Consider the following 16,461-nt stretch of genomic DNA (forward strand, 5'->3'; position numbering starts at 1 on the left):
CAGGAAGCAGAGACAGGAATCAGTAAGAACGTGCTGTTCTGTATGTGAGCATGCTCAGACGTGAAGCAGGCAAGAGCCAATCAGGAACCAGAGACAGGACAGAAACCAATCAGAATGTGGTACAGGAAAGCCAGGCATGTAGGGAGGACAAGTTAGGCAGTTAGTGATGATGTGGAAGTTACTCTTTCCAGAAACGCTGTTACTGGACCCTGGTCGCACACCTCAGTCTGTAAAGCGCAAACAGCAACCTCCATCCTGCGCTCACCTTCGTCCTGCGTGTCGCCTCTGTCCTGCGCACCCAGAAATTCTGCCAAGTTCTTTAACGAGGCTACTCACTCCGAGGAACATCAATGAAATGCCAAATAAAAACAGGTGGACCCTGCCAGTAGGCTTGTCATCAAATTAAAGATGCCAAGTACACTGTAAGACTTGCATGTACTCTTTATTGAGGAGCATTAATGTACATGGACTGGCAGGGAACAAGCTCACACAAACTCCTTCCCACCTTGAAAGATGCACATTCCATCGCTCTCTCACAATCCCCACATTCTGATTCCTGGTTGGAATCAAGATCCCAACACCTACCATACACTAGGGACTTACAGGTAGGATGTCAGTACCAATTTTAATTACACCTAATTACCATGTACCTTTTAATCAGAGCACTGGCCCTGGGCCTGGTTAGCAGAGCCCATGGCACAATCAGAGTCAGTTACCACCAGTAGCAGTCAAAAAATGTGGATATCAGGGCAAAAAGGATAACTTTCCCACATAATACCATCCCCAAAAGCTCCCCTGACTCACAGTAGGAGCCCATACTGGTGCCTTGTCAAATCAGTGTAAGGAGGGGGCCTGTTGATGAAGCATGCCGCCACTGGGTTGGTGAGGACTTTCATCCTTAAAGGAACATAAAACATACAGAAGTGGCCTGCTCCTACCAGCATCAAAATCCTGCTCACTGGAGGATTGAAAACAGGCTTCAGCACCCCCTGGGATACTGTCAAAAGAGGTATTGTTCAGAAGGGGGAAGGGAACTAAGGGTCTCTGCTCCAAGTAATTCTGTAGAACAGATGGGGGCCGTCCCTAGAGTTTTCTTCTTCTTCTACTTCTTGTCACACACAGCAGGCAGGATATAAAGTAAACATCTCTCCTGCCTGCTACACGCATTCCTGTAGTTTGATCGAACTACATAACTGTAAACATTGAATGGATGGGCGAGAGTGCACTTTGAAAAGTTTGCGTTGGTAATAAACCCGGTACAGTTAACAGATGTTGCCTATGAAACCTTCTGGCTTTGACAATGTTTAGCCATACTGTACAACAAGAACGGCAATGGACTGTGGGTGGGCAGGTAGGAAGAACGACAACTGAGGTAGCGAGGGGAGCAACACACAGACAAGAAAGAGGCACACGAAGTATAGGAGGGAGACCACTGGAAAATGCATGCACGCTTGTAGAGTGCTTAACCAAAAAGAAGAAAGTAGTACCTGAAAGGTAGCAGTGGAAGGACACTAGTAGTGAGTTCATACAACAGAGGAGGCACAAACACAATAAGGGGAAGGAAAGCCCATGGAAGCAGATGAATAAGAATTAAGCAAATGAGAGAGACAAAAAGACCAACCCAACCAATGATAAGTGATAAGTGGGTTCTAAGCCCACTGGAAGCGAACAATGTGAGTTGCAACAGACATCAGAGGCTTCATCATAGGCAAGACTTTAAAAGCACAGGTTTTTTTTGTTTTTTTTTACAAAAAACTGTCAATTTTGAGATTGTTTTAGCATTTTGCAAAAAATTGCAATATCCTTGGATCTACTTTTACAAGGACTGCCTTGGATTTCCTATGCACATAAATGTTAGTATTTTGCGCATATATTTTCATACTTTCATATAATTTATTTACATAAAACGTCTCGATATCGATGTGGCGCTTGGCTTGATCTGCATTAAATCTACTATCTAACACGATAACATGAGACTAGATGTAAATTAAAGAGCACACCTTGCTGCGTTTCCAGTTCGGTTTTTAACTGTAGGAGCTCCACTTCTTTGCTCTGCAACTGGTCGTTTAGGGCTCTCAGTGAATCCAGATTTTCCTTCACCTGTGGCAGAAAATATAAGGGCCAATATGATGAGACTGTAAAGCAAAAAGAAACAATTATGGGAGGGCCTAATTTAATAATTACACTCTATCCTTTAACGAGAAACATGTCTTTATTATTCAGAGCGGTTATATCAATGCACTGCTTGCTCCAACCCCACATTCAGACTCGGTAGATGGGGCTGCGGTCCTCGAAACTATCAGTCATTTCGGTCACCTGACCCCAAAAAAACGGCCAACGGCAAATGTGATACAAGGCAACATCGGATCAAAGTTGGGTCGGGAAATCTTTGGTCCACCTTTCAAAGAGCGCACTGAAGGGTCAACATCGCCCTTTCATTGCACCCGCGAGTTTAGCATCGCAAGGCCGCCAATCAAGAGCACCTGAAAGGCTGACAGCGGTCAGCTTATGTTTCAAGGCCAGTGCTGTGTCTGGTTTCTACTAAAGGGGCTGATCAGCTCTTCAGTCATCACTGTAGACTGTTCAGATTCCCTCTATGCCAAGGACAACCAGCTGATGTTTTAGAGTTTGCAATTACTTGCTGGATTGAAGGTTCTTACCCTGGAAGGGTTCCTGATTCCTGAAGGACGCCCGCCATGCTTTGACATGTGCCTTTCATGGGGGAAGAAGGTGGGGGGGGAAAAGAGAAAAAGAGAAAAAAAAAAACAGATCCTACAACAAGATCTGCAATGTTTAAGGGATGCTATACAGAAAACCTGGAAGAAGAGTCTTCCTCTTGTTGAGTTTGCATAAAACAATGACTTACAGAACAAGTGCAATTGTATGAAAGGGGGTCAACCTTGCATTCCCTCTGAACAAATGCTTTCACAGGTGCCTCCTGCCACAGCAACAAGTGAAGAAAAACACAGAGGATCATGGCACTAGGAACAGACACATGCTTAGTGCGAGCGGGCACTCGCTTTCAAGTGCTTTCTACATTGGCTGCAATGCTCAGTCTTCCTTTCCTTGGACCTTTCTGAGCTGTGTATGTTCCAATACAGCTTCCTATGCACCTGGGCATGGAAAATGCATTTGTTTTTTTAAGTCAAACCCTATCTGTAGGATACCTTTGGCAATTTGCCAAAACTGACCAGTCCTGTCTGGTAGTTGGATATTTCAAATATAGCTACTAGCATTTATTATTCCAGTCAGTTTAGGGTCAGTTTTTGGTGCAATGGCTAGTGATAGCTGTAGGGAAACTAAACAAAACAACAAAAATATCAGATTCGATATAGGTCCTCGAATTTGGGGTTTGCTGATGAATAGAAGGTTAACTAGGAAAATCAATGCAGTGCATTTTATACATTAATATAGCACCAACATAAGGATTCCAGGCAAGATGCTTCAGCAGAAGCTTTTTTTGCTGCTACTTTTCAACAGAAACACATTTTCATTCTTAGAAGGAATGTCAACATTAAAGAAGAATTCTAGGCATTTGTAGTATTTAAGTTTTAGGTATTCATGCTGGTAAACATACTTTCTTCAGGGCTAGTAATTCATGAAAACGCGCAGTTCCAGATGAAAAGCCCCATCCAGATTGCCCAGAAACAGCAGAAGACTGTCAATTCCGCTGGTCTCAATAGATCACCAGAATGAATGAAAGCAGGGAGCTTCCCAAGTACTCAATGTATGCTTACTCCAGTGGGCGGTTAGCTACATACCACTTTATCAAGTTGATTTTTCAGGTTATCCCGTTCGATGCAGATCTCCCGATAGGCATGGTAGGCTTTGTTAACTTGTTCTCTCCCAATGGAATTAGTTTCCTCCCCCAAGGACTTTCCCATGAGCTGTAAAAAAAAAATTAAAAAAATAAAAGTACAAAAATGCATAATTCTCATTAAAACGGATCATACAACATTCTTTAATTGTTTTTTTAAATAGTTTGTGTTCAACTCAGAGGATAGGCACCGAAAACTAGGCCTCAGTTGGCGTGGCAACAGGTTGAAGGCCTCAACAATACAAACCTGTGTCTAACTGAAGAAATACAAAAAACACACATATACATCAGCTATGTTTTTGAAAGACACTGTGTGCACAATATTGACAATGGGGCTAGGAAACTTAAAGGTACGCCAATAAAACCAGACATCCCTTGGAAGGAGCGTGCCATGCTTTCACTTCTAACATACGCCTCATTTCTACATGAATTGTAAACTAATGCTAGCTTGACACTTCAAACACTTTTGAAGGATTCATGGGGAAAGACCCGCATAGAATAGCTAAATCTTGACAAAATATCCAGCCCATTGGCAGAGAATAGACAGCATGGTTCTATGCTCAAGCAGGTCATGGACTATAAAAATCAGGGTAGGTTCCCTGCTTACTAGCAATTGTGAGATAGAAATATGGAGAATTAGTAATCTGAATAGTGACAGCACAAGAAGTCACTCACCAAGGAGGCTAGATGTACACTCTATTGTGCATACACCACGTGCCCAGAGATCATGATAGTTTGTGTGACTGTTACGCAGCTAATCTAGAATCAAAAACTTCTACAAAACAGTGGTCAACAATTGTGGATAAATCTTTACAGAACACAGTTGAAGAAGCTCAATTTCTGCATAGATGGGTGGTTGACAAAGTTCCATACAAAAGGGGTCGTAATTAAAAAATAAAATAAAAAATAAACACCTCACCTTGAGGCCATTTACCACATCTTCTCTGCTCCTGCTCTCCTGCCTCCGACACAGACAGGAACAGGAAGCCAGGCTCCCTCCCCCAAGCCAATCGCAACGCTGCAATGCAGCGTTGTGATTGGTCGGAGCGCCGTGACACGGCACTCAGCCAGGGACTGGAGGGGTGGCCATGTTCTCCATGTAGGCTGTAATGCAGCCTGCATGGGTGGTTTGGGCAGCCCGAGAGGGCCTACCAAACAGTCTCGGAAGGCAGAGCAGTCCCTCCTACCATGCCCGCCGTAAAAGCAGGAAACGAAGCATAAAATGATAACTCTATTTTATTATCATTTTATGTTTCTCACTGCTTAACAGCATTGGGGCGACGCTCCTCCGCCATAGCGGAGGAGCATCCCTTGCCCAAACATAGTGTTATGTAAGACGACATATCTCTGTGTAAAACAATACGAAAACAATGTGGCACACCTCAACATCACTAGTTGACGCAATTGAAAATATTAAAATTAGTCACAAAATTTCGTGGGTGTATCAGTCCCTAGAGGTTAACACACCGGACTCTGGACAGTTGTATCAACACTGTATGAAATCAATAAGATCATTAAAAAAATGAAAATAGTAAAGTTAGGATGTGATGGAGATACCGTTTTCATATTCGATTGATTGGCGCATTTATGCTATGACAATATGTGACCGTAGTTAATGAAGTATAATGGCAGGAAGGAATGTGTGGGAAAGCACCATTTTTTACGCAGGGTCTCTTTTTGTACTTCGCTGTTATTACATTTGTATTGTTTTTGTGGTGTTAGTCAATATACTCTGAGAAAGGTGCTGGAAATACTGCTATTTGCCCAACATTTTCAAAAATGTGTTTATTGGCAGAGAAGTCTCCAAACCCTTTGAGGTAGTCCGATTTTCTTGTTGTACTCACTAGTTCGGTGCTGTAAGCAGATGGTATAACTACATTTGCAAGGGCAGCTTTTGAGTCCCAATCTAGCCCAATTGCCCCGTCTACCCCCTCGCAAGGTTTTTGGTAAATCTCATCTCTAAGTTACTGCAGAGTTAAGCCTGCAATCAACCATTCACTCTAACGGACTACCTAACATGATTGGCTATGTTGCAATTTTACGGCATTGTCAGTCACTGAGTATGTAGGAAGTTCCCAAACATAAAAATTGCAGTGCATGTTATGTGTCCCAAAGACGCAAGTCTTCTAAAACAAGCATTGGCAAATCCAATAGGTCACAATATAGCCTAGTTATAGGCGTTGCCAATTGCATCCATCTGCATGTGTGATGTATGCACATGCATGGAAGGAAATCTTGAACAAAACCCATTCCAGGATGTTCACCGATGCACACCCAAGTGTTGCGCTGCACACATGTTCTGATGTAGGTGGTAATTTTTAGTTTATCATTTCATAAAGAAGACAGCCATTTTAGAGTGGAATTAAAAAGTGAAAAAGAAAATAGAAATGCTATAAAGTGTGGATAAGGATGTGAGCGACTCTGCAGCACTGTGCTGCAGCTGAACCATTGTAAAAATAAATAAAATACATTGAAATGAAATGGAGTCGAAGGGGGCGTGGCCAGCAAGGGCAACATGGCAGACGCATTTTAAATACGCCCCGCCACTAATCCCCATAATCCGACATATTTATCCATTAATTGAAGCCATCCTTAACAGAACACCGTGGCAGGGTGAGATGCATCTAGAGGTCACAACATCGCCGCGGCGGTGACTGCAGAGGAGTAGCGGACCAAAGCAGGGCCCGGACTAAAAAAAGTGCGGCCTGAGGAGGATCCATGCCATTGCCGGTATGCAGAAACGACTGTTGTGACAGGACGGAGCAGCGACAGACGAGGACACACGTCTCTTAACCTCTCTGGGGCAGCTGACGATCGTACACAGCGCCACCTAGTTCGAAGTAAAGCTGACGGCGCAGAGAATTGAGGAGACGACCGCGGCTCGAAGAGCAGTCCGGACTGAGCCGATCCCGGAGGCAGAAGGTGTGGAGCGGTCGGCTTGAGCAGCGTTGAGGGACAAGCGGTGAAACGCGTAGCATTTGAGAAATCCGTGGTGTGGGGGGACGAACGACGCTCTGGCCCCCTGGGTGAGGGTCGCAGCATAAGAAGAGGCCCACGGAAGAGTTACCTTGAGTCCCCCGAAGAGATACCGCAGCGTTGTAGGGTGAAAATCAGAAAAGCGCACGTCAGCTGCCGAGAGGCCCTGGGACCTAGGTGAATAAAATCGGAGACACACACGCTATCAACAGAAGAGTAGCGCCCAGCTATAAAAAGGTACCGGGAACAATCTGGGTCTGACATGTCAGTATCTGGCTGCCTGAGAGAGGGATGAAACAGAGGCTGCCGGCAAGACATGTGATGATCACAGGCGCTGATCGGGATACCCGAACTAAGGAAGTAGCATGTGCTCGTGTCCTCTAGCAGAAGGGGGTTGTGGGCAACATTGGAGCACAGGATTGCAAAAGTGACTACAGGAGGGCATGCAGGAAGCTCTCTACACTTGTTGACATCCCTGAACAGGAGGTACATGATGAAACACACATGATCCATGGAAAGATTTGACACATAGCTCCACGTTGTGCTAGGAAAAGGTGGCCCCTTGACTCACCAATGCAAAAGAAGGAGTACTGGGCTCAGGACAGAGGGAGCTGGATTGATGTTCACGAAGGCATACACGACAGACCCAGAGAACAAATTTGCCAAAGCACTAACAAGTCTAAATCATCAGACAGGAAACCCCTGTTTAAGTCTAGAAATCAAACGATTGTTAAAATGCAATTCAGTAACGCGCATGAGAAACGGAATCCTGGAGAATACCTACCGTTTAAAGAACAAGCGGCCGCGAAAGTGATCGCGATCAAACATCAAAGCGGCCGTGCGGCCACGAAAGTGAAAGTAATCGTGGTCAAGCACAGCGCGCGCCCCCGCGCACATGCACTGTACCTCTAGGCTGGCCTGGTAGCACTTTTTGGAGCCCTCTCAATAAGTCTCGCCAGACCAGCGCATGCGCTGGGTCAGGCGAGACCTAAAAATGAAAGAGTCGGACTGGAGCAGGACAGGGAGCGGAGAAGTGAGGAAAGGGCGCAGGAGAAACAGGAAAAGTCAAGGCAAAAAAACACAGCAACGGAGTACTTAAAATAGAAAAAAGTCTCCTAATGTTAGCAGTGAAAGCATACAACGTATCCAAACATCAAACAGAACACTCTTAAGACTGAAATGCTCCTGTGCATGACAAACACAACAAGCATTGGAGATGCAATAGGTCTCGCATTTTTAGAGTTAGAGAGCTACTGGCATTGTAAATGGCAATGTTTTATGTGTTATGGAGTGTATGTATGTGGTGTGTAGTGGAATTTTGTAGGTTGGATTGGATTAGTGGTGGAATTGTGTGGCATGGAATTGTGTGGTGGATTTGTGGAGTGGAATTTTCTGGTTTGTGTGCTGTGTAATTATGTGGATAGTATTTATGTGGTATTGAGTGTACAGGAATTACGTGGAGTGGGTTTGTGTGTTATAGAGTGTATATATGTTGAATGGTATTTTGTGTTTTGGAGTGGTATGTAGTGGAGGTTAGTTATATGGTGTGCCGATGAATTTGCGCATGAAGGAGCATCCATAAATAAAAGAGTAATACCATACATAACAGGGGCAGTCGGTGTGGAAGGACGATAAAAAAACCTGTATTTACACCAACAAAATTGCAAATGCTTTATGTACCAGAATACAATTACACACAGTTATCGTTGGGCACCAAGCTAACCAGGAGCTCTTAAGCCTGAACACTGTTGATGTCTGGAAATTGACTATTAAATCGGTTACAACAAAGGAACTTTCCACCTTGATATTCGAAAAGGGGTGAATAGGCTCCTTAGCTAATTTCCGCCAATGCCTGGTTAACATCGCCTCTTGGATGTCTATTAACAACTTAAAATTGAATGCTGATAAAACGGAGGTTCTTTTTTTCAATCAGAAATCTGCAATCCCTCCCAACATTTGGTGGCCATCTGAACTTAATCCTCCCCCGGCGCCAGTTCAAGCCGCCCGCAATTTAGGCTTTCAATTTGACACAGCGCTTTCCTGCAAAACCCAAATTAACAAAGTCTCATCATCCTGTTTTGGAAAACTCTGAATGATTAAAAAAATCATCCCTTTTTTGCCTCTTGAGTCCCACAGAACTGTAGTCCATGCCTTAATAACATCCCACTTGGACTACGCTAACAGTATGTACGTTGGGGCCCCAGAGTACCTCATCAATCGTTTGCAGACAGTGCAGAATTCGGCTGCCAGGCTGATTTGTAACATTCCCTACCGCCATTCGATTTCACCTTATTTGGCCAAACTACACTGGCTTCCAGTGAAATATCGCATTCAGTTTAAAGCTCTAGTTCTTGCTTTCAGAGCTCTCAATGGCAGAGGGCCTGCTTATCTTATGCATAGACTCAGGTTGACTCAGGCGACGCGGGATCTGAGATCTAACCATCTTCGCCTTATGTACTGCCCACGGTTCCGCCTGGCTCGTACGGGTGGCAGGGCCTTTGCCGTGGCCACCTCCAGACTATGGAATCAACTACCGGTGGAACTCAGATTTCTGACATCTGAACCTCTGTTTCGAAGGAAACTGAAGACCTGGTTCTTCTCTCGCCCCTAGCCTCTCCGTTCTTCTTCAGTTTTCCCTCCCTGACCTTCTTATTCTCACGTTGTCAGCGCCGGGACACCCCCGTTGGGGGTAGCTGAGCGCTTTATAAATTTCTAAAATAAATAGGTTTGCACTAGCCCCAAACCTGAGGCAATATGGTGAAACACCAAAAAGCAAAGGATCAACTCACACTGGAGCAATACTCGATCAAGGCAGAGATCTTAAATTTGACAAACAGAACTGATGTCATTTGTGTTCAAAGCTGCAAGATGCCTGAAATGAGTAGAGATGCGTCACGTGTCTTTGGCAGACAGAACCTCAACCTGCACACGTAATATCCAGATTCATTGGTCTCCAAACTTCCAGATATGATATTTAACTGTGCTAAATGACAATTTTCAAAGTCCCCCACAGAAAACGGGGACTACAAGCAAAAGGGCCGGTTTTCAAATTGCCAACAATCAAGGTGTATTCCTTCGTAGAGGTTGCACTGTCGGTCCATCCAGTGTAAAGATAAAGCAGTTCCCTTTAGCCAGTCTTGCATCACTGACCATCAATAACAATAAGCATTGCTTGGCTTGATAATGTCAGCTTGGGTTTAAGATCTATTGTGTCATTGCTGACCAGGTAGCTAGCTCCCTTAAGGTACTGTAAGAATTTGAACAGGGCTAGAATAACACTTTTTTAGCAGTTCTCGGAGCCAGAGTCTCTTTTGACTTCCAATGGTCTTTAGAGAACACAATGCAGGCCGGAGACTGGCCTATGAACCTTATTCAGAACCTGGTGGAGTTCGGAGTGAGGGAGAGCCTAAGTAGTGATGAAATGCAGCCTTGTGGCTGGGTTGCTGAATGTGAACAAGAGAGACATGGGCTTTAATTCAGAGTCGGCACGTTCTGTAGTTATGTAACAGTGAATACATGTATTAATCTCCTTGTGCCTACTTCACATATTTAGCCTCTTGTCCAAAACTGGGTGTTCCAGGAATGTGTTAAGTATTCGCAACAAGAACTATACGAGTAGTGAATGAGTAATAAAAAAAATATACATTTACTGTTTGAAAACCGTCTAAAACATAAACTGCACGATTAAGTCAGCCTACGAAGAACCTCACAGTATGACTGCGTCTGCAGTTACATCATTGTATTTCATGGCCTGCAGCCACGTGTGAGATGAGCAGAGTCTACCTGCTTCATTTATGTGTTACTATCTCATCATGCAGATGGCTGGTATTTGTCAGAAGCATAACTTTCTTTGAGCTGATTTCCCAAGTCCATTTCGGTGACTTAGGAAAATCTGAGAAAATGTGATCCATCTTCAAATCTTCCTTACTAATTAAACTGAATGCTCTTAACATGCATAGATTTGTAATCTGAAAGAAAATGGTGATTTTTTTTTCATACTTGAAAACATAAAGTACTTGTTTGTGCAGAAAGCATATATCAGTATAAGGGGTAGCAAAAGATCCTCTCTCCAAGGTAGAGAGTTATTCACCCAACAACTAAAGTAAAACACATGCTATGATGAATTTGTTTCTTGCAGAGAAGAATTATGCTTGAGCTGTGTGAAGGGCGCCTCTCTGTCTGATATATTCATGAAAGCACTTTGAGGGAGGGAATTTGTGCTGCAATCATTGATGCTACGATGCAGAGGTTCTGTTTCACCAGTACTGTGCATGGACTTATTATGTGTGTTGTTTGCTCAAGGAGAATAATTTATATTTTCCAGGCTTTAGGAATGTGTACTTTTCTGCTTATGTATTCAATCAGACCGCAATGCACTCCTTGCTTGATCGTTCCCCAGGTTTTGAATGCTATTTTTCAGGCAGTGCATTTTAGATCACATGTTATGGACGTGGAATAGGGGATCTCTAATTTGTGTTAATCGGTTATGAGATTTTGTCACAGTTATGTTTTTAGTTACTAGAACATGTTAAATTGATATAATAACATAAAATTAGCCTTGCTGTCACATGGTCCGACACTGAAAACATAAAACGTGATGGACAACAGAACGTGGGAATGTTAAAAACAATCTAGATAAAAAATAGATCTTCAAACAAGCAAATTCGTGCTTCTATTAAAGATTCCGTGAGGAAAATAACTCGTATGGATCAAGCACAAATGAAATGAGAAAATCCACACAAAAGGAGGCAACGACTAAAGTTAATTTCTTCTTCTGCAAGCGTCAATTATAAAGCGGAGGATTTTGCATTCTGTCTCGGACTCCTTTCTTGTTCATGCAAAAGATTTGCCCTATTTAAAGTAAAATTTCATAAATATGGCACATTTTATAATTTGAATTCAACTTTGCCTAGTCACGACGCTTTGGAATCCTCTATTGGTGCGTTCCTGTGTACTGAAGTAGCAATTTCCACTTACATACCTTTAAATGTGCAAATGGGTACGCTTATGCATGGGATAAATGCACAGCAAAGAGCAGCAAAGAAATTCAGCTGTTGTGTGAGTTTATTGACCGCCATGCAAAAGGAACCCGGAAGGCCAATGCGGTAATTGTGTGAGAAGTCAAGTAATCGTCATGCGCGCACCTACAGCAGGACTGCATCTAATCTACTAAGTAATATTGCTTTGCCGCTAATTATTTAACAAGTTGTATTACAGACCAGAAATTGGGATATTTATGATTTTCCTATTGATGTATATACATCCTAGAACACTTAATTATTGGATTTTAAAAGCGAAGGGCGTACCCAAGCTCCTTGAAACAAATAGTCACACTATTTAACAGCTGTAACTTAAAAACAAAGCAGAGTACAGCAGGAATAAAAGGCCCAAATACATTATGGGACCTGCGGATTCTAATTTTCATAGTGTTCCTGAATTATTGTTTTTAGGTCAGGAAATAGAAATTAGGAGTGATCAGAAGTCCTTTCATATTGAAGAAGGGTGATCAGAGAGGTGTTTTGTTTTTTGCAGATTTATATAGAGCGAATTCGACCCAAAGGTATTGGAGCGCTGCACTTGAGCACACACTGAGTGACACACTTTGCTGATCAGTCTTTTTTATGGCTACTCAGCATTTGACTGACCAGCAGTTGTATTAGTCAGACTAAGAAGTACTTTCATCGCAGTGGATCGAAGGTGAAGTGTCCATGTCTACAATACAGGTGTTTTGTCATCATATAGGTTTGCCATTCCAGAGCCAACTACCACCTTTGCCACATATGTTGTCCTGGTGTTCTATGCCGTTGCCTTGCAAACTCTGAGCCAAGTCAGAAATACTTAGAATGTTAAGAAAGGACCCCACAGTTCTCGCTTCCCCTTCCGGCATCATATGGGCAACTAGGATTTCTAGGCAAGCGCAATGTCTAAGAGGCAGCAAAGCTTACCGCCATCTTTGAATGGAACGAGAGTTAAATCCCAAATGCCTCAGATGTGTTTAGAATATAAAATGTAAGGCACCTGTTGCCCTTAGTATGTAAAAGTGAAAGTGGACGTCACACAGATTTAAACGTGAAAGCCGGTGCGGCGCAATTAAAAGTTAAAGCAGGCACAGAGTATGTCAAAGTTAAAATATGGCGTAAAAAAGAACAAGCACTAAACTGACATGAAAGCGGGTGCCACTAAACTGACATGAAAGCGGGCGCTACTAAACTAACATGAAAGTGGGCGCCGTGCTGAAACATGAAGTGCAGCGCCCATACAGATAGAAAAGTTATAGATAGGAATCAAATAGAAAGTTATGAGAGCGGAGGCCAGTGAAGCGGGCACCATTGTGCGGAACTCACATTGTAACACAAGCCGGAATGGACATGAATGAAGTTGTCCCAAAAGGGACACAAACGCTTACAGAGTGAGGAAACTGTAGCTGGCTGGTGCTCCCAACAGAAAACCAGAAATGATGTATGGGGAGCACCAACCAATGAGGAGTCAGCAAAGCAGAGGGACGCAAAAATCAACTTATGGTAAGTAGCAGGCGGGGATTACACTCTTACTGTGAATACAACAGGTCTTGCATACGCGCGGACGCTCAACCTAAAAATAGCGAGGAACCCACGGAGTCAAGAGAAGACAACCAAAAAAAACAACAAAGCCATAAGAGCAAGGGACTGACCCAAAGCCAACTCCGAGTATGTTTTATGCATTGGAAACAGCAGGTCTAAAGACAGGTAAAGATACCAGTAGCCAAGATCTAAAAAAGCACTAATGAAATCGGTGAGTTGGGAGAGAAGGTGGTCTATGGTGTGTGTGCAGATTAAGGTCTGTGTGCATGTGTCTACATGCGTGTTTGCGTGAGTGCCTGCAGGTGCGAGTGTGTGTCTATATGTATTCAAGTGTGTCAGTGTCTCTTCCAACTTCGTATTATCACCCATCAGTGACCCTTAGGATATTGAGTCAGGCATCAGCTAGTCTGGGATTATCTCGGACTTTTGTAGTGCAACCATGGCATAATGGAGTTTCAACCTGGCATATGGTGGGCTGTCCATAACGTGAAGGTGTCGACCCATTCAATAACGCTGCCCCGGGCATACTGGTGATAATTAGTGGGATTAGTTCTGTTGAATAGACTGTCTCCATACACTCAAAAGAGGGCACTTAGACCCAACAATAGTCACCTCCTGCGGATCCCAAACTTCTTGACGTCCCGTCGTGGCGGCAGTTCCTTTACTGTGCAGACGGCAAAACTATGGAATAATCTCCTTTCAAACTACAGCAGGTTGAATCTCTGTCTGCCTTTAAAGGGAAACTTAAAACCTGGCGATTAAACTCAGTTTAGTCTACCGTTACATTGGCATGTCTTATACGGTCTGCTAGAGCACCGGGATGAGTCTCTTGAAGCGGTTGTGCACTTTATTGTCATTTGATTGACTGATTGAATTAGTAGGACATTTTGGGCATTCATCACAATTGGATGTCCCTGCCTGAAGTTAATGCAGGGCATGGCACAAAAGTGCTAATTCGTGGCATAAAGGGGGGGGCGGCATTCAGATCACGTGCCACAATGGAGCCCACACACACCACAATGGTGTGTCATCAAGGAACCAGCACCATTATTAATATTTTAGCTGTAGAGCTGGCTGTTTTCCACCTTAGCGTAACTTGAACTGCGAAAAGGCCCAAGATTACAAATGCCAAGAGGTGGCGACACACGTTTTATCAACTATATAGTGCCCACTTTAAAGAGATTAGGCTTCAGCCAATAACATTATAAAGAAGCACAGGTAAGCCACAGTAAGTTCAATGTTAGAATGTAAAAATAAAGAAGGATAAACATAAGCTCCTTTCCAATTTTCTTGATTGCAACAAATGACCTGGGACACCTTTAACTTTGATCAACCATCATGAATATTACATACGATTTGTTTTCCCAGGTTGGGCCCCATGTTGATGCTTCGGACCCTTAAATGTTGCTAAAATAAACGTAGTCCTTGAACACAGGTGATTCAGATTAATGGGACCTGCGACATCGAAATGTTTGGCATTTCTGATACATTCAATTCTGCCCAAAAACCAAGGCAGACGATAACTGGCGATTATGAGGTCTCTTTACATGTATTAACAAAGTTATTCCTGTGAAAAAGTGGTCCCAGTCCAGAGAAAGACCACCATTAAAAAAAATAAACAAGGTGCACTTACACAGAGGTGGATACGATATACAAAAATGCTAAACCATACATATCAACAGACAAATGGAGCCTTCAGAGGCTGCCATTTGATATGAGACCAGAACCCACCCTCCTGTAATTCAGAAGTAGATTAAAACACTTTTTATAGCATGCATTTAAACTAGATCTGTATACTCTTTAAACCCACCCTTCTACTGTTTGTGCCAAATGTCCGCTAGTCTAATACTCAGTCTCCTGCTTTCAACAACAGTTCCTGTTCACTCACAATACAACCAGTATATTTCTCTAGAATGTTTTTGCACCTATGTTTTTATGCTGGCCAAGACGTAAAGCACACTAATACTACTCGGTACACATGCTATCTGTAATCATAAAATAAAACCACATTAAATGACAGCATGATCCAGACCAATTACACGAGGAAGCAATCCGAAATAAAGCCAACAACAATGAAGAGTGGTAGACAGGCAAGCCAACAACAATGAAGAGTGGTAGACAGGCAATATCATCCTTTTTGCAAAAGGTCACAACCATTGGCAAAGCCAATGCAAATGGCTTTTTGCAAGTAGAAGATATAGCCAGCTATTCTAGAAAGACAATTCCATAATAAAGAAACATTGTGTGCCATAACAATATGGAAGCTTGGAGTTAGGTCCTTTTACAGATCTCTCCCAGCTAGCAGGGTTAAACAGCACCTTCCACAGAAAGAGTCAGGACAAAAGTTTTGCTATAAAAAGTGAATTTAAAAGTAGGGGTGTGCCAAATTTGCATAATTTACTTTTGAGGAATTACACAAATATTAGGAGAAGTTATGCAAAATGCCAAGCTGGCATTCAACGCTCCATTTTGGCATAAAATACTTTGGACACAAGTATGCATTTCACACAAGAACACAAATGCTGGAAACAGCATCTTGCATTCTATTGCTTTGAATTGTTGCTGTGAGCCTGCTATAGGATTTTTATCCGAATACATGTGAAACTATACAATGATGCGTGATTTCAGACAGGACACGCAAAATGGCAGAAATTATGCAAGATTATGCCAGCATGACAAAAATTTCACCTGGGTCTACTTTAAAGGCATGGTTAGGAAAATAGTGAATAATAGATATTTTGGCGAAGGACCAGCATTTTTGTTGCACAATAAAAGAAAGCAAATGTGCACACATGGTTTTACATTTCAGGAAAAAAAAAATCTGTAATCCCAATATGTTAGCGTGACAGCAAATTAAATGTGCAACCACAATTGGTGAATAGTGCTGCCGATTGCCAATAAACTAAGGCAGTTAAAACAGCATGCACTTCCTAAACAAGAAAGGCATAAAAGCCATAAATCAGCAATTACAATTTATCATCATGGGTAAGTAAGCACATTTAATACACAAAGTCCATGCCTCCCTACCACCAAAATCTACCCTGGACAGACAGCTCATCCAAGCAACTGCAAAACTGAATAGCGAGACAGAGACAACAACGCACACAC

General features: G+C 42.9%; 1 protein-coding gene across 3 annotated transcripts in view; it reads right to left on the bottom strand.

Moving 5' to 3' along the window:
- AZI2 (5-azacytidine induced 2) overlaps positions 1–16,461 on the bottom strand; it is a 173,782-nt gene that overhangs the window by 101,386 nt on the left and 55,935 nt on the right. For all 3 annotated transcript variants that reach the window (XM_085630561.1, XM_085630562.1, XM_085630560.1), the window contains exons 4-5: positions 3,762–3,887; positions 2,001–2,100 (exon numbers count right to left, since the gene is read on the bottom strand). In XM_085630561.1, coding sequence (XP_085486687.1) covers positions 2,001–2,100; positions 3,762–3,887 — 226 coding nt within the window. The remainder of the gene's footprint in view (positions 1–2,000; positions 2,101–3,761; positions 3,888–16,461) is intronic.

This window comes from Triturus cristatus, chromosome 10, assembly GCF_964204655.1.
Source record: "Triturus cristatus chromosome 10, aTriCri1.1, whole genome shotgun sequence".
Classification (NCBI taxonomy): Eukaryota; Metazoa; Chordata; class Amphibia; order Caudata; family Salamandridae; genus Triturus; species Triturus cristatus.